This window comes from Apus apus, chromosome 2 (assembly GCF_020740795.1).
Source record: "Apus apus isolate bApuApu2 chromosome 2, bApuApu2.pri.cur, whole genome shotgun sequence".
Lineage (NCBI taxonomy): Eukaryota > Metazoa > Chordata > Aves > Apodiformes > Apodidae > Apus > Apus apus.
The window spans coordinates 116,445,953-116,464,503 of record NC_067283.1 but is presented as its reverse complement, the minus strand read 5'-3'; the positions used below and the strand labels follow the sequence as shown (position 1 = coordinate 116,464,503).

Here is an 18,551-nt window from a genome sequence, read left to right as displayed (position 1 = left end):
GTCAGTCCTCCTGTCATGGTAGCAATCCAAGATATCAGAACAGTATTACACACTGCTGCTCTAGGTTCTGCCTTTTTTCCATTTAACATGCCTGTTTAAATGAAATGGTCATTTTGGCTTGATTTGCTAAACAGTGAGATTGAATCTCTGTCACATGGTTATATCATTTGTTATTTACTACCTATTTTGCACAAATAGTGTTTGGCATTTTGCCATGACAGAAGGCTGGTGCAGCATTAAGGCTAAAAGGGAACAATTTCTTAATGGCTAACAATAGTAGTTAAGAGGCACTAACTTCCTCAGAAGTGCTGCATATATTACTTGAGAAGACATAAATACAAAAACACCATCAGGTGAAGACATTTCATTTAGAATTAGTTCACAGGCTTTCTAGTTTCTGCTTCCATTTACTCCTGTTATTTGGAGCAATGTTTTAAAAAATACATGGGAATATTCTTCATGACATAAGAAAGTTATCAGTTTTGAAAAAAAAACTGACAAAAAACCACTTACTGATAAATTTTACAATAGGAAAGAGAAGCTTGACTGTTTAGCTAAGTAATTAGTGCCTCCTGAGTGATTAAAAAGGCATGCAAATTTTGTAGAGATTATGTTTGAGTCACAACTATTTGCTTTGTTCATCTTTAGCACTATTTCAGTCAGTGGGCTCATTCTAACCTTTCAGTATTTTCTTGAACATTTCTGTAAGTGGAAAAGAAATCTAAACAACTTGAGCTGGATTTTTTTCTGCCTCAGCATTTGTCCTGTCTCTCAAATCAGTACAGTTGTTCCTTCAATTACATGAACAAAAACAGGGCAGAATTCACCGTTTATTTTCTCATTTGACTTTTATGTTCTCCTAATCAGATCAGCAATGTTGGATTTTCCTGCTGATCTGATTAGAAGAACATAAAAGTTGTGTGATAAAGGTCATCGTCACACTCACAAAGGAGTATAGACAAGCAAATAAATATATAGGGGGACCCCAAATAACACTCTGCTCTCACCTCTCCTAGGCCCATCACAGGGGCCTTGAGCCCATCTCCACAAGCACAGGGGCACAAGGGCAGGTGAGAATCCGTACCCAAGACTTAGAGGAAGGGATACCCTCTTCTGACCCTTGCAAGGGCTGTCTAATACTTGTAATGTAAACTAAAAATATCTTGATCTGTCAGAAAGAAGTAGGGCTGGGTAGAAGAATCACAGAAAAAAAAACAAACAGGTTGGACCAGACCTCCAGAAATCTAGTTCAACAGCGTGCACAATTCAGGGACAACTCCAAAGACAGACCAGGTGAAGTTTTTGAAATGTCCAAGACTGGAAAAAGCAAAAAAAAAAAAAAAAAGATGGAATAGAAAGAGAAAGAAGCCTTGGCAAAGGGGAAAAATATGAAAAGAAGGGAAGACAAAGGCAGACATACATTGGAGGAGTAAGAAACCTGAGATACATATGGAAGTTGAAACTAGTGTGATGGAGAGACTGAGAAAGAGCTGAAAGCAGCACTAGGAGTAGGAGACCAGATTAGTGTCAGCTTTCTGAAGTGGCTGAGGGACAGTCAAGAGAACTAAGGGGAGTTACAAAGGTGAGAACTTTGGATGGAAAATAAAGGATTTCTGAGAAGGAGGTAAAGAAAATCTGACAGAATCAGGAAATAAGATTTTAAGAAAAACTAGAAAAATGAAAGACAAAGTATCAAAAATCAGATTCCAGGTGTTGGATCCCTGTTGGATACACAGTAGACTTTGGCTGGAGAAAGGGAGAAAAAGGAAAAGGAAAAAATCACCCTCACTCCTAAGAGAGAAGTTGAGCTATAAAGTAAGTGTTAAAAAACAGCAATGAAAGAAACAATTCCTACTGAGCTTAGTTTGTATTTGTTCATTTTGATTAAAGTTTCCAGTACATCACTTTTATACTGTATAATTTAATACCACTAGAATATATGAGATTGAATTGAAAGTACAGGATACGAATTACCAAATCATATCAGATTAAGTAAGAAGTAGTACATTGTTTGTTCTGCAGGAGAAAGTGATTTGGTTTGTCCAGTACTTGTAGGCAATTAGTTTTTTAATGGGAAATGTAAATTGATTGTGTTTCATTTGCTTGTTCTTGAGAAATTAAATACGAAAACCTTGGAAAGCCTTGTGGATTTTATATTAATATTCAATTTAAATGTGCTTAGAATCAATAATTAATTTTTATAAGTTAAGATTTCAGAAAACTTCCAAATCTTTTCTAATGTATCTTTTCTTACAAACTTGAGACATGTATTTTAGTAAAGACAATATTTGTGCAAAAGCTAGGGAAGATGCAGTAATACAATGATTTAAAAGTAAACCAATGTGCTGTTGCCAACATATTCTCACCCTTTGATAGAACTGACTTGTTTTTTCACATACAAGAACACCTACAAAAATATTAGTACTTTTATATTAACGGGGATTTCAGACTGCATAATGCAGATCTGAGTTACTGTTACTGAATTGAATTGCTCATACAACTTAATTGGCTTCTGCATTATTTTTCTGTTGTACCAGTATATGATACTTATGTCACTGCAGGAATTGGTAAATGGTAATGTAGTATATGTTAATGATCATGGGGCTTGCTTCATCCCAATCAGTCCTAGTTTTTGAAATCTCTTATTTAAGTCACCAAATACTCTGCAGAATAATTTAAGGAAAAATAAAATAAAATTTAAAAAAGAGCAGAGCTGGCACATACATGTTTCTCAGCATCTTCTGGCCTCTGCAGTAGAGATGAGTAGCTTTTTTAATACCCTTTGGCCTTAAAGCTCCCCCAAAACATTTACACATCACCAGTCCTGATGTTTTTTCTATGAAAATTATATTCTTTGAGTTGAAGCTTTTATCTTTTTTGATATTTTACTCTGAAATAATTTGCTTGTCACAAAGTGCACGATGAGTCTTTTTTTATGTTGAATCACTGATTCTCTACAATATTCACTGCTTCGTTTTGAATGTAGTTTGCCTGCTGCACCTCTCTATATAAGACCTACCACTGTCAGAGAGTACTGTCTATCAGCTGCATCATTGCCATTATATTAATGTATAAAGAGAATTCTATTAAAAAAACCATTGTAATAAATTATTATATTGGCTTCCTATTCCTTCAGAGGAATTCCTTCTCAGGACTTTTTAAATAATAAGTTTATATGATGGGCTATTTCTCACTTCACCTGAAGAGAACAAACTGAATCAAAGCTGTGGTAAACTTTGAAGTACCAAAGTGCTGCCCTGCAGCTAACAATTTCTATATGAATGCCTGTGACTTGACTCTGATTTGGATAACATGTGTGTGATGATTCAGATCACGGTTTTCTGTAAAGAATGTTTTATGCAGCACAAGAAAGGATGATACCAGACTTGCTAGAAGGAACTGGATGTCACATGACATTGCATACCTTGATATGCCTTGATTTCCTGCCTGATGTCTTGCTCTGCAGAGCAGTATTTGCCAGTGATCATGAGGCACTCTGAGAGTTCAATAATTTTATAGTGATAAGATGCCTGGGACACAGGTATTCTGATTTTGGGGAAGAGTAGGATAAAATTCTCACTTCCTGCTTCTGTGGAACTAGAAAGTATCTGGAAGTGACTGTTTCATGGTTATGCTGGCTTTTGGGCATTCTGCCCTAGAAGAAACATGAAAAGCTGTCATATAACCCACAGAATATGGTTAGTGAACACATGGTCTAAAATACTGAGCACGTACATGGCAAAAGCTCCTTTGCAGGGTTTCTGATTGCCACTTCTCTCCATGTATCGCCTTCATCCTTGTCTTCTGCAAGCCAGCACTCTATGGGGAGACAAATCTTCTCATCAGAAAGAGGGACTACTCTTTCAAGTCTGACTTCCTTCAGGTACCAACTGGGATCATTTCCAGTGTTGTCGTGGCCAATGCGGATTTTATACAGCTGCCCAAGATCTCTGAGATTAACCTATAATGACAAAAACACACACACAAAACCAACAAACAAACAAACAAAAAACCCCCGAACCAAACAAAAACCAGACAAAAAACCAAAACAAAACAGGTTTTAATAGCAAATTATATTGTCTTTTAGCAATCCTTCTTATACGAGGCACACAAGGTAAATGTGCAGCTAACATAATGAGATTTTTTAGAAAATGGAGCCTTGATATACAATGAAACCCAGAGCAATGGAGCAAAAGCATACGGAGTAGTCTACAAGTGTAATTATATTGACTTCAGTACTGTATTATTTAAAGGGACTAAATGACTCAAACAGTTCAGTTTTTACATCTCTTGACACAATCCAGTTTGTAGTGTTATAATGTAAATCTCTATTTCTAGACAAATACTTTAACAAGAAGAACCTTCTGTCATTACCACATGAAATAATGTATTTTGCAGTCATATTGTTACCATCAGTAGAGCCCTATTAACTATTCCTACCACTTATCAGTAGGCTATGGCTCACTTTTGTTTTTGTCTTCTATTTTTATGTGCATTGGTGTCAGGGTTAACTGTTACTGTAAATGCTGACACCACACTGCAACAAATTTAAACAATAAAACATGACTGTCATGTTGAATACTGCAGCCCTGAAATAAGAACCACTTTGGTCTGGGCTGCAGAAGTTTTTTAAGCAATGCTGACAGCAGGACCCCAAGCACAAAAGCAGGGTTAACCATTTTCATTTTCAGTGATGTGTATGAAAGCTGATGATATTGGGAAAATATCACAGAGGAAAGAAAAAACAACAAACAAACAAAGCCAACACACAAAAAAATAGTTGTTTCTCTTACCATTTTATCACTTTTGTACTGTTTAGCATTAAAACAAAAAGCAAACAAACAAAAAATGGACTGACAAACAAGACCAAGATTGCCCCGGTGATCTGCATCATCAAAAAGGATGAACTAAAATTTATGTTTGAAGGTCCATTGAGTCTGTTCTGGAAGGAAATATTAATAAGTCTGCCACGGAGTATTTCCCCTTTTTTGCTAAGACTACTTTTCTCTGTGGGAACATCAGGGACAGTAGGGGCATATCCCTTTCACTCTTTGAAAAGTTTTCCTAGGCAATGACACAGGCTAGTGTAGCACTGGCATTTCTTGGGCTCGAGGACCATCACTTAAGAGAGTCCTGCAGCCCTAAGTGATTTCCATTTCCTTTCATCCTTGAGGCAAGCCTGGCATGATGCAGTCTCATAGAATGATACCATGACACATGTACTAGTGGCATAAAGTATGAAGAGTCACACTTATGACCAAAGTAGTAAGTTTTCCTATATTAAAACAGTATGTTAAAGCAAGAAGTTCTAACTAATGGTATAGTTATAGCATAGATGCAATAAAACCATGTATAACAAAAATATGCTGCTAATACAGCAGAATTACAGCAGCACACAAAATGCTCTCTGAAACTAACCACAAATGTAGCCAGGATGTAGGCTAAGTTGCCATAATAACCTGGTCACCCAGCTACAAAGAAGAGACCTCTGCAGTGGACAAGTGACTGCTAAGGTTCCCTTGCAAATAAATACAATACATGGGAGCTCTCGCCCTTTATGGTGAACTGAATAAAGTACAGTATTAGCAAAGGGCAAAGGTGGTGCTCTCCTGAGATCTAGGCTCTGGCTGCTATTTATGGTGCAGAAGTATTAAAGGACAAATTAGTAAATAAAGCAAGGGAGATAACGTTTCCAGGTGAATCTGCAAAGGATTTCAACATTGTATCATAGAATCACAGGATAGTTTGGGAAGGAAGGGGCCTCTAAAAGCCAACTAGTCCAATCCCCTTGCAGTGAGCAGGGCCATCTGTAACTAGATCAGGTTGCCCAGAGCCCCATCCAACCTGACATCACCACATCACCATGCAGGGACTTCCTGTTACCAGATAAGCAACACAGCAAACCATCAAAACTAGTCAAGTGGGGTTTTAAGAAAAATCAGTACAGACTACTTGGTTTCTCCAGGAGATACTCCTAGCTCCAAGCAGTTCAATTAGATTCACTGAAGTCCTGTTTAGGATCTCTAAACATTCCTGTGTTTGTGTCTTCTATACTTCCTATCCCACCCTAACATCTCGGCACAGTTTGACTCAGGATTGGCAATTAAACCACAGACAACAATGCTCTCGATCCCCTCCCTCTCCCACCCAGGTAGGGAAGGAGAGAGAGAATGAGAGAGAGACTCTCTGGATTGAAAACTAAACTACACAGCTTTAATTAAACACTAATGATAAAAGAATATATATACAATCATATACAAATGTGTTCAGGAATGTGCAAAACCCCTATTGCCTCCCCTCACCCCCAGCAACTCCTACAGCATCTCCTGAGCTGGGAACAGGTCCTGAAAAGTCCTGGAGCTGCTGGAGAAAGGACAGAGTGATGAGGGTCAGCAGAGCTCCAGCCTGGGGGTTGACGGTGATGGATGGATGGAGTCCTCCCGGACGCCGGCCATGGACGGAAGTTATGCCCAGGTGCTAAGCAGGAATTTGTCCAAAGTGTCAAGTCAAATGTATTTGCTTGGTTTTGACAATAGGGACAAAGAGTATAAGGCGTCCCTGACAACTAGACTCACAAATTATGAGATTTTTTTAATGATAACCTATGCAGGATATACAGATAATGGCATATTTCTGAGACTGAAAAGTCGCAAAATAATTTAAAACCCAGAACAGTGTCAAACTAATAACATGCTTAGTAATACTTCTGTTTCTGACTAATTGTTTATGAGTGTTCTTGGGTGAAAAAATTATGCTTATTCTTTATTGGAAGTGAAGGCAAGAATGTCAATGGCAGAAAGAAAAACTACTGTATGTGATGTGCTAGGAGAGGCATAATACAATTACAAATTTAGTTATAGCTTCTGGTGTAGTTTTGAGAGTTGGAACAATTTGTCTTGCTGTCAGATCAGGTATCACATTGGTCTCTCAGTGGTATTGACTTGCTAACATGTTACTTTTTGCCAATCGGAATCCTGTCAAATCTATGTCAGATTTCACTCTTGTAGTGAAATGCAGATGAAAATACTCTCATTACATGGTAGAGCTAACAATACTCTTTTGCCAACATAAACACTGTATCTTGAGGTCACTCCTTCGTTTCCAGTATTGACTAAATTGTCTTGAACTTCTGCATGACTTGAACACAACCTATTATTTATAAATCTACTTTCGCTGCCAGAACATTCTGTAAAAACTTGTAGATCAAATTTGACGTTGTTGCCCTCATAAAAAACCACATACTTACAAAAAACTTAGTCTAGCTGTTCTATTCTGGCACCAAAGCTGTGAAAGTAACATTCCATTTTACATGAAAAAAGCTCTGACAGAACTGCAATAAATGGTCTTGAAAAGAAGAAAGGATGTGTCCAGAACTAAAGCATCACTCTGGAAACCAGACAACTAGATTCTATTACTGGATGTGCTTTAGGCTTCCTGAGAAACATTACATAATTCACAAGTCCTCTAAGCTTCACTTTCTCAACTATACAAGGACAACATTTACATGTCTCTCACAGGGACACTGCAAAGCTCTCTTCATAAATGTTTAGATCCTCAGAAGAAGTCCAAATTTCTGTACTCTTCCTAAAATTATCCATTAATTTTGGCTTAGTCGCTATTCTTCCATAACTCAATTGACAGATCAAAATTTTGAATAGTAATTCTCCTAGCTAACTTTGTAAAGCTAGTGTTTCTACTCAAGGATAATGTGATCTCACGTAGTCTCTCATCCAGTCACGCAGTTTCTATTGCCACTAACAGAAGTTGTGCAGGCAGAATAAGGGGGCAATAGCAACAAGCTGTTCAGCAAATATGTTGTAAATCTACTGAAGAACATGGTCAATATAATAAAGACATTCATTCTCTACAGTGTAATTAGACATTGCAGGTACTCAGACTTCTTAAATGACAAGGACACACAGAGACAGAAGAGATGGAAGACTGATGTATTCTGGGGTGGGTCTGCCTTCCTCCAGACAAACTTGTTCAAATCCTAGCAACCATACACCCGAGTTAGCACAACAATCCCTCAGTCCTGTCTCTCAAGGCACACTGCTGCTGGTGAGCACTGGACAACAATGCTACAAACATATATTAAAAATACTAAAAGTTGGTTTGCAAAGTTCTTTTCTCCCTGTAAATTCTTCAGCTTGTTTGTTGACTGTGAAACTCCTTTTGATGTGTCAACTGACTTGTACCAAATTCTGTGATAAGCTCTAAAGGGGTTGGATCTCATACAGACGTGCTTATGGGAGAGATTGCCAGAGACTGAAGTATTTATCTTCTCTTGCAGGTAATGCTATTGACACTCATTATAATTTATAGTATAAGTACCAATACATATTATGGAAAAAAACTGTCCACCACTTTCAAAAGGGCCACATTTTCAAGCAGGGGTAGCTCTGCCTCAGCCACACCCAAATTCTAAACATTTTCAAGCAGTTAAACAAGATTAGCCTTCTAATCAATACAACTATAGGCTTTTGCGCATTGATGCTATTTATTTTTTGTACAAGCATAAACTACAGTCTCTTCTTGCCAAAGGCAATGGGAACATTTTCATTAAACCATGCATTAGAAAACTTGGCTTTACTTTTTGAAAACAAAGCTTAAGAAAGCTAGTATTTCACAATTTGTCTTTAAGCAGAAATTGAAAACCAGGCTTATCAGCAAGAAGTTCTTCCTAAAGAGGATGCAAGCACTAAATTTTAATTCTGTCTCTAAATGAGCTATGCATATACTCTTTTCAGTCCCTAGCATACCTGTGATCTTTTGAGTGGAGTTAGTATTACTTATTTTCATGTACTTAAGATATTTAAGTAAAAAGTGAAGGGTCCCTTGGCTTAACAAGAGAGCGCCCAGTGGAAAGGATGGAAAGAATATGTGTAATTACTCCATTTCTCTTTTGTAGACTTTTTTCTAGAATAAGCCAAATAATGTCACTGTATTCCTGTTGTACAGCAAGTATCCTGCAATCGCTTTGAAATAAACTCAGGCTGGCATGAAAATCACTTGGATAAGTGAACACTTGAGAAGCAGCTACACGAAAATCCCAATGTCTGATGCAACCACTAGAGTCTATGCTTGACAGACAGTTATGAATTTCATGTAAGGCCACTTCATTAGCAGCATTTCAGTGAAGCCATGTGCAGCAGCTGGATTCCCAAATGAAAGATAAATCATTGACTGTGTTAGTTTAGCTTCTACAGCATCTGCATATAATGGAGAAATCTTTGGAGTAGAAGATATTTTTAAATCGTGAGCATGCAGCTGGTAAATGTTGCCAAAAATATAATAACTAATGTACTGATAAAGTACCCAGGGTCCACCCATGGTGCTTGCATTTTCCAGATGTCTGAATTCAGGCAGTTTGTTAATTGGGGCCAACAAATTTGGCACAGTTACACATTAACTCAAGAATTAGAATATATCACAGGTGCTCAGACAGAAAGTTAACAGTTTCATGAAAACAGTGGATATAGGCATGTGTGAAGGAGGACTAAAGGCCACACAAAAATTGGCATCAATTTTTTTCCTACTTCATACCTGCTTCAGTCACAAAAATAAGATGGGTAGACAAGTACTGCTCATTGCACAGTGACAGTTAAACACTTTCTTTTCCAATCCACTCAAGCTCTTTTTATCTTGTAGCTAGTGCAATATCAATGCTCACTCACTTGACCTTCCTATACAGGCTAACAATGTGTTACTACTCAATAAAATGGATGCCAATTATCTGTTACCAGGTTAACAGGAAAAACAAAATGCCACATTGCTGCTACGTGCTAAACTGATAGTACCAACAAGTGTAATAAATGGAAAAACATTTTGAAAATAACATTAAAGCTCTGGAAGATTTTTATTCTCCAGTGTGGTTAATTAAATGATGCCAACACCAAGTATCTGTGGTATCAGAGTGCCAGCTCTTGAAACTAAGCACAAAACTCTCATGCTATATATATGTATAATCACTTAGGTATCGGAGGTTTTTCTGAGTGATCTGTGCTTTTCCAAGTCAGACCAAGAGTATTTTACTGGATTTGAAAATTTCCATGCAACTTAGGTGGGGAGTTAAAACACTACCTACCAGAGGATGTTAACTGGAATGCAGCCTAGCATTGACTGTAAGATCAATAAGGGTCAGGCCATGCAAGAAAACTTAACCTTCATCATATGCATGCATGTCATGCTAACAGAGTGATGCTGCATTTGGAAAAGTGCACCTTACCCATGAAGAGGTGATATATCGTAAGAAAGATTATGCTGGTGGGCCCATAACAGTGCTTCAGAGTTTGAAAACATGTGAAGATTAATTTAAGAAAAGGTATGGAGTAGTCACCTCAGTCCACTGCCTAGGATCAGGATTAGAATTCTGATTTACTCTCCTTTTGACTGTTGATCCTATATTACCCAGACACACTATGAACCAGCCTCTGCAATATATATCTGTCAACTCCTGGTAGATTTACAGCAATATTTATCACTCAGGCATGAAGTCATCAGCTTTAAAAAAAAAAAAATTACACCTAAAAGTGTCTTCTCTCAAAAATGCAGGTTACTGTGAGCACATCAGACTTTGATTTTCTGCATTGTCTTCCTAGGGACTGAAGGATATTTTTTATATCTTCCTGACATAAAGAAGGTCAACAGACTTCTGCTCTGTAGTAGGAAGAATGTTGCCAGCAGATCAAGGGAGGTGATTATTTCCCTCTACTCAGCCTTGATGAGACAAATTAGGAGTTCTGCATCCAATTCTGGGCTCCCCGGTACAAGAGGCATGGACATACGGGAAAGGATCCAGTAAAAGGCAATTAATATGATTAAGGGATTAGACCATCTCTCACATGAGGAAAGGCTGAAAGAGCTGGAGAGGAGAAGGCTCAGAGGAGGACCTTATCAATGTATATAAATACTTGATGGGAGGGGCTAAAGAAGGAGGAGTCATACCCATCTCAATTGTATCTAGTGAACAGTCAAGAGGCAACGGGCACAAGTTGAATTACCATAAATTCCACTTAAATGCATGAGAAAAAAATAATTAGTAAGAGCAGTCAAATGTTGGAACAGTTTACAGAGAGCTGGCCCTGCTTTGAGCAAGGAGCCAGACCAGGAAATCTTTGTTGATCATTTCTAACCTCAACTATTCTGTACTTCTGTAGCATTCAGTGCAATGGCATCACCTTATTGACATAATTATCTCTAGGGTAAGAACCATACTCAACATTGCTCGTATAAAGAAATCCCTATAATGCACAGTGAAAATAACTTTTGCAGGAGATCAAACTGTTAAAGGGCTCCCAAAGACCTGATCTTTTGATGCAAGATAAATTGACCTGATCTTGTTCAGCAGAAGGTCTGTAGTGGCATAAAGTGTCTATTCTCTTTATAGAGTTGTTCCAAACTGAAACAAAAAAAAAAAATTTTTAAAGGCAAGAGAGAATAAGTCACATATAAGTCATACCACTCACTTCTGAAAAGTGCTCAGATACTGACATGACGGGAGATGTCAGAACGTGAATAGACTAGTAAATGCTAAGGCGTCCATGTGCCTCTGCTAAGGCACATGGAAAACATGAGGCTGGTTTGTGGCAACCAACTTGGCTTCACCAAGGGCAAATCATGCCTGACAGATGTGGTGGCCTTTTATGATGGGGTCAAAGCATCAGTGGACAAGGGAAAAGCAATTGACATCACCTACCTGGACTTGTGCAAAGCATTTGACACTGTCCTGCATGACATCCTGGTCTCAAATTTGGAAGGATATGGATTCGATGGATGGACCACTCGGTGGATAAGGAATTGGCTGGATGGTCGCACTCAGAGAGTAGTGATCAATGGTTCCATGTCCAGATGGAGACCAGTGATGAGTGGAGATCCTCAGGGGTCAGTACTGGGGCTGGTGCTGTTTAACATCTTTGTCAGCAACATGGACAGTGGGATGGAGTGCACCCTCAGCAAGTTTGCTGACAACACCAAGGTGTGTGGTGTCGTTGACATGGTGGAGAGAAGGAATGCCATTCAGAGGGACCTTGACAGGCTTGAGAGGTAAGCCCATGCCAACTTCATGAAGTTCAACAAGTATAGGTGCAAGGTCCTGCACCTGGGTTGGGTGGAGAAAGGACTGAAAACAGCCTTGAGGAGAAGAACCTGGGGGTGCTGGTTGATGAAAAGCTCAACATGAGCCAGCAATGTGTGCTTGTAGCCCTGAAAGCCAACTGTGTCCTGGGCTGCATAAAAGAAGGGTTACCAGCATGCAAAGGGAGGTGATTCTGCCCCTTTACTCCACACTTGTGAGACCCCACATGGAGTACTGTGTCCAGTTCTGGATCCCTCAGCATAAGAAGGATATAGAGCTCTTGGAGTGAGTCCAGGGAAGGGCCACAAAGACAATACGAGGGCTGGAGCACCTCTCCTACAAAGATAGGCTGAGAGAGTTGGGGTTGTTCAGCCTGGAGAAGAGAAGGCTCCAGGAAGACCATATAGCCTTCCAGTGCCTGAAGGGGGCCTACAGGAAAGCTGGTTAGGGACTTTTTATCAGGGTGTGTAGTGACAGGACAAGGGGTAATGAATTTAAGCTGGAAGAGGGTGGATTTAGGTTAGACATTAGGAAGAAATTCTTCAGTGTAAGGATGGTGAGACACTGGAACAGGTTGCCCAGGGAGGTTGTGGATGCCTCCTGCCTGGAAGTGTTCAAAGCCAGGTTGGATGGAGCTGTGACCAACCTGGTCTAGTGTAAGATGTCCCTGCCTGTGGCAAGGGGGTTGGAACTGGATGGTCTTTAAGGTTCTTTCCAACTCAAAACATTCTGTGATTCTGTGATTCTGTGAAATGGCTGAGGTGAAGGCAAGGCAAGACCATGGATTATTAAAGGCAGAAACTGGATTTAGGCACCTGACATTGGAAGGTGGGGTAGCTCTTAGCAGGGAGACCTTTAACAAAGGAAACCAGTGGCACAAAATTTTGGAATCTGAAGCTTACTGGGGGGCTAAACAGTGTAACCTGGGAGAGAGGGGTCACTCAAGAGAGACAGACAGAGGTTTTTAATATGTATTAATCTTGATTTTGTGTTGCCATCAGGTAGTACCATATTCATGAAGATTAGGTCAATTGTGTTTTTCTCCAAGATTGTTTGTCAGTTCTTAATAATCCTTCTACATTGTTTTCTTGAAACAAGTTTAATTTTGCTTCATACACAGCCTGTAGCTGATTGAGATAGTTTTACATACTTTTCCCTTTTATTTCAGTGTGGAGTGAGGTTCATGTTGTTATCGTACACCTTTTGCAGAGAGATGGACAGTTTCAAGTGCAGTCAAAGCCACCAGTATGACTGTTTTATGCTGCCTTAAGAATATCTGACTGAAGCCTGGGTTTCTCTAAGTTTTATTCAACGATTTCTGGACATAAATGGGAATTATGGAAAACAAGGACAAGTGTAAAATAGCAGAACACAAGCTATGCCCAGCTTTTAGGGATTGCCAATCCAATGGTTAAGAGAATGGATAGCTACAATAGTGTTTGGGATCCCTTGTGCAATCTTCCCACTTGGGAAGAATTCTCACTGAGCTCATTACAGGCTATTTTATTTCAACAATTCGAGGAAAAGCATGACAATGGATTTGTTTCAACCTATTTTTATAACATTTGGTTTTCTCCCCATTGCTTCTCCTTTCACTTTATAGATCTCAGTTTTGACTGATGAAAGACTGAATATGGATCCCAGGAAGAGGAATGAAAGAAATGAACTGAAGCACAACAGATTCTTATAGTCCATAGGGCTGACTCTAAAGGGAGAAGTGTAAATTATTACTGCATATATTGTTTTAAATGACTGATAATTTGATTGAAACAGGAGGAAACCAAAATTAAAAACAACAGATAAACTTCTAAGACTGGCACCTCCATGTGATGCCATACAGCATAAGGTGCACCTGATCAACACAATTCTTTACAAACAAGGTACATGTAACTGAAAGTAAAAAGGCTGGGTGAATACTATAATTAGCTCATCACAAGAGCATTATTTATGAAGTCTAATTATCAAGTATCTCTGCAAATGTTAGCAGGAGCCCTGCTTTTCATCTAGCTGTATTACTTTCTGGCATTTTGCCCTGATAGAATATGGAAGTGTTTAAGGGACTGTTTATACAGATAAAGAAATTTTAAATAATGTAACTGGGTAAGGCTCCAGCTTTACAAGTTACAGAAAAGGCTTATGCTGCAAAATTCACACTAGGGATGGATTCCAGTTTCCACTTCTCCTAAAATACCATGCATACTCCATGCTCCATGTCTGCAAACATGGAACAACTATCATCCTTACAAAGACAGCCACCAACCATAAAATACAACATAAGGTTAAAGTGAAGATTTTGGAAATTTCTCAGAAAAACATCCATCACTCTTTATAGATTAATACAGTGTTACTTAGGATAAGCTTGACAATGTGTTGAGATCAGTAAGACTAACACTGCTCTAAAGAGACTGCAGAGCTGATAATGAAGCAAACTCACAAAGTGAAGCATGGACGAGTTATTATTCAGGAGGTGCTTGGTCCTGCCACTCTTGCTAGGGCTAGAACACAATATTTTGAAAGCAGATCTACTGAACCATTCAGTGCTTTTACTGACTTCATTATTACTAGAAAAGCAGAACTTGTACCTGAAGGTATGGAATTACTCTGTGTTGAAGTAATAAAAATTGTGAGATTGTAGCTGGCTTTAACTGAAGATAATAGGCTTAGAGTCTTCTGCTTAGTTCTGTTTGACACAGAGGAGAATATTTGGCATGACCAAAAATGAAAAGAATACTTATAAAAATAATTTATTTATCAAAGAATGTGTATAATCATAAGAGATAATTCACCATGATTCAGAGAATGATGATGCAGAATACAGGGCTCTGGAGAATAGAAATTACAAAATAATTAAAGCTTCAGTGTGTTGAGCAACTCAACATACTGCCAAAATCACTACTTTTTAAATACTGAGAAATACTCAGGGAGTGTAATAACACCAGAGGGAAATGCAGGAAATAGATCACAATTGTGATGAAAGCTGTAGCTTACAGTAGATTGATATCCCTCTACTGGAGGAGGAATGACTCTCAACAGAAAAATTATGCCCTAAAAACTATGCTTGAATAGCAACAGAAGCAAAAAACCATAGCCTAGAAGTAGTTTCTTTGAACACACAGGAAAAATTAAAGAGCAGAAAAGGAAATCCATCAAATTTAAATTCCTCTTCTTTCCCATTCCCATATTGTTCACCCTTGTCTTTCCCATCTGGTAGGAAAGATTGCTAAACCACAAAGGCAAATATAGTGTAATTTACACACAACTATCTTCTGAGAACCTAGAACCCAAGACCCCAGACAGAAAAACTCCCTATCACATAACAACTCTTAATTACCTTCAGTGAATTTCATGTTCTATGGAAATCTCCAAGGGCAATAGACTTGTTACATTCTACCTGCCTTACACTGGAGGACAACCAGTTTTTTATTTCATTTACACAAACCTTAATCAGAAATAGCCCAAGGTAATGAAGTCACACCCACTGTATACAAAATGAAATCAACATCAAAATCAAGTTCTAAAGGAGCATTAAAATCTCAGGAGTATCTAGAGGAACACTATTTGAGTTACTCAGGTTTTTATAACTTTCCTCTTTTATTATTTTTAACATGACTGAATATTCATTATTCTCTTTTACGTATCTAAGTTATGATGAAGTTAACTGTACTTTCTATCAGAGTACTATTCTTTATTTTTATTAAGATTATTCAGTACAGTTTTGTTTCATTGTCTTTTTGTTCACCATTTCTTTGTCATTTCTTCTGATTCTATCTGTGACCAAAGGGATTTTGAACTGAGGTGGTACTTTGATTGTTTTTGTGGGACATGATTATGCTTTCTTTTTCCATTATATTAGGCTGAATTGTTGCATCACCCTGCATCAGTTGATACTTTCTTTAAAAAAAGGTGTTACCTGGAGTCTAAGTAGCCTTCAAATATGCAGCACACTTGTAAAAAAAGGTTGCAAATCAAAGACCATTTAGTGAAAATTTTCCCCAATATACTTTACATATTAAATGAGTGTAATAAAAAACAATAGGGGCTATCCTTTTTTTCTGCAACTTCACATTTTTTAGCAATATTGGTGTTATTACATGATGCCCTTACTGTTGGAAAACTGCAGAGTTACGAAGAGCTAAAATATTTGGACAACACAGCTTCCTTTTGGATTAACAAAAAACTCAGCCACGTTATTAAATTGAGACATTTAAGGGAAAAATGTGGTAAAAGGAACCAAAATTACTTCATTTGTTCATTTCTTTCCATCCCAATTGATTAGCACTGACTTCAAATTAAGTAAGTGGTTTTGAGATATAATGGATAGACAGCAATCTGGTCAACCTTGAAGCTTTAATGGCATGGTTAGGATTCAGGAAGAAGCCTCCTCAAGAACCTCTGAAGTTTAAAGGTCTCATTACACACAATTTTAAAATTTTGATTACATAATTAGATTTTGTAAAAGGTTTCAGTTTTACTCCTCAGCCCAGATTCATCACACTTACACTGCGGTGCCTAGCCTCCAAGCCTCTTCCAGGCTTTCAGTGGTATCTCACCAAATAAAACCGTCTGGGACAAAGACCTAGGTGCAGTGTAGAAGACTTAAATCTGGGTGCTAGTGTGGATAGCAACAGAACATCAGAGCTTCTGGACCAGGTATCAGGTCTGGCTTTGATGCTGGAGGGATAAAAGTAACGCTTTGAGAAATAGATACTGTTCTTTCCGAAGAGAAAGAAAACAAACAAATGTTCTGGGACTTCCCTTCATTAACTGAACAAATGAGTAAGAACTTGCTATCAGACAGCATTAACCAGCTGAATAAATATCCACGATTATCCTCTAGCCAGAATTATTTGAAAAGGTACACTTAAATTTAGTCTTCAGATAAACATTGATTTCACCTTCCTGTTTTGATATGAGATAATATTAAACCAGCATTATCTGCAAACATTAGCAAAGTTATTTTCAGCTTAAATAAATGCAAGGGAAAGACTACCATTGGCCTCTGCAGGAACTTACAGATTTATACTTCAAACTGGAAAAAAAAAACACTCAAAAATCAGAGAACTCTCCTGTCACTCCATTACTGATTCCCTATCATCTGTTTTTTTATGCATAAATTATTTCGATCTAAAGTAAATATTGCAGATTTAATGACTGCAACTGGTACAGTCCTGAGGATCTAAAGGAACTAGAGGAAATCATAGGAATTACAGGAGCATGGAAAAGCCGTGGGAAATGTCATGCTTCTGAAGCACCTCTCAGAGGTTTGTCTGAAGAAGAGAGAAATCTATCCACTTGATTTGAGAAGTAGGATATCACTAGTCTAAATCACCTGGAGTTAACCTTTTCAATGTCACTTAACTCTAGTGCCTGGCCATTCCCCAGCTTCCTTCTCACATTCTCCAGGAAAAGGTTTGCACAGTGTGCTTCAGTGGCAGTCTGAGGAAGCCCATGGAAGAATTTACAGTGGACACTTCCAAAGATGGACACACAACACAAGGCAGAGCCAGGACTATCTTATGACATCAATACAAAGAACAGGCAAGGAAAGTTTATTCTGCCTCTGCAAATCAACAACATCTAGTTACAACCAGAACATCTAGCAGATGCAGGTAAGAAATAGTTTCTGAGAGGCATGTATGCTTGATGCAGTTTTGTACACATTTACTATTTCAAATCTTACTATCATAAAAGTCAGCCACTCCCTCAGAAGTATTTAATGATCCTTACTTCTTGCTCTGAGTCCTTTTTACTATTGCTATTATCCAGTTCTGAGAAAAGCTATTTTGCAAATGTTTTAAACTCTCCAGTGTTGATATAACAGCCATACTATACCTTAAATGAATCTTCACTCCTGGGATTAAACAGCTGGTGTTTCCCAGATCCCAAAATAATAGGACCAGAAGCTTTGTTTTCTCCATAAGCATAAAGGGACACCACTGCTGTCGTGCCAGCTGTTTCAGAATCCCCAGTGACTACAGTAATCTTCCAATCTCCTTCTGTAAAGTAAAAAATAAAATAAAAATGCTTTTAAAACTGTTACTGATATGTAGCAAATCACTTGAAACATATAAATAAAAGCATAGTTTAGCCCAGGGACTGTAACTACTATGCACCTAAAAGGTAATGATGCTGGGAGAAGGAACAGAAAATTGGCTATATACTACATCATTCAAACTCATCTTAGGCAAGTTGTGTAACTTTAATGATTTAGGAGGTTTGCAGCATTATAAAGCTGGAAATATGACCACAGAGCCTAGTGAGATTTCTTGCGATAACCCTGTGACAGGTTATGACAAAAAAAGCTAATCTCCAGAGTTTTGACATGTATAACTAAGAAACGCAACAGGAAAAAGTTTCAAAGCATCCAAATTAAATACAATTTCCTCTCATTCAGTGCTGATATGGCACATCACTAAGAGCTCTGTTTGCTTGGATGGAGGCATGACACAGAGATTAGCATAGAAAATAAAAGATT

General features: G+C 38.2%; 1 protein-coding gene across 1 annotated transcript in view; it reads right to left on the bottom strand.

Annotated features, from left to right (window-relative positions):
* The window catches only part of LOC127380806 (lipoxygenase homology domain-containing protein 1-like), a 141,586-nt gene that overhangs the window by 94,570 nt on the left and 28,465 nt on the right, over window positions 1-18,551 (bottom strand). Inside the window, exons 10-11 of the mRNA XM_051610288.1 lie at window positions 17,909-18,072; window positions 3,736-3,961 (exon numbers count right to left, since the gene is read on the bottom strand). Coding sequence (XP_051466248.1) covers window positions 3,736-3,961; window positions 17,909-18,072 — 390 coding nt within the window. The remainder of the gene's footprint in view (window positions 1-3,735; window positions 3,962-17,908; window positions 18,073-18,551) is intronic.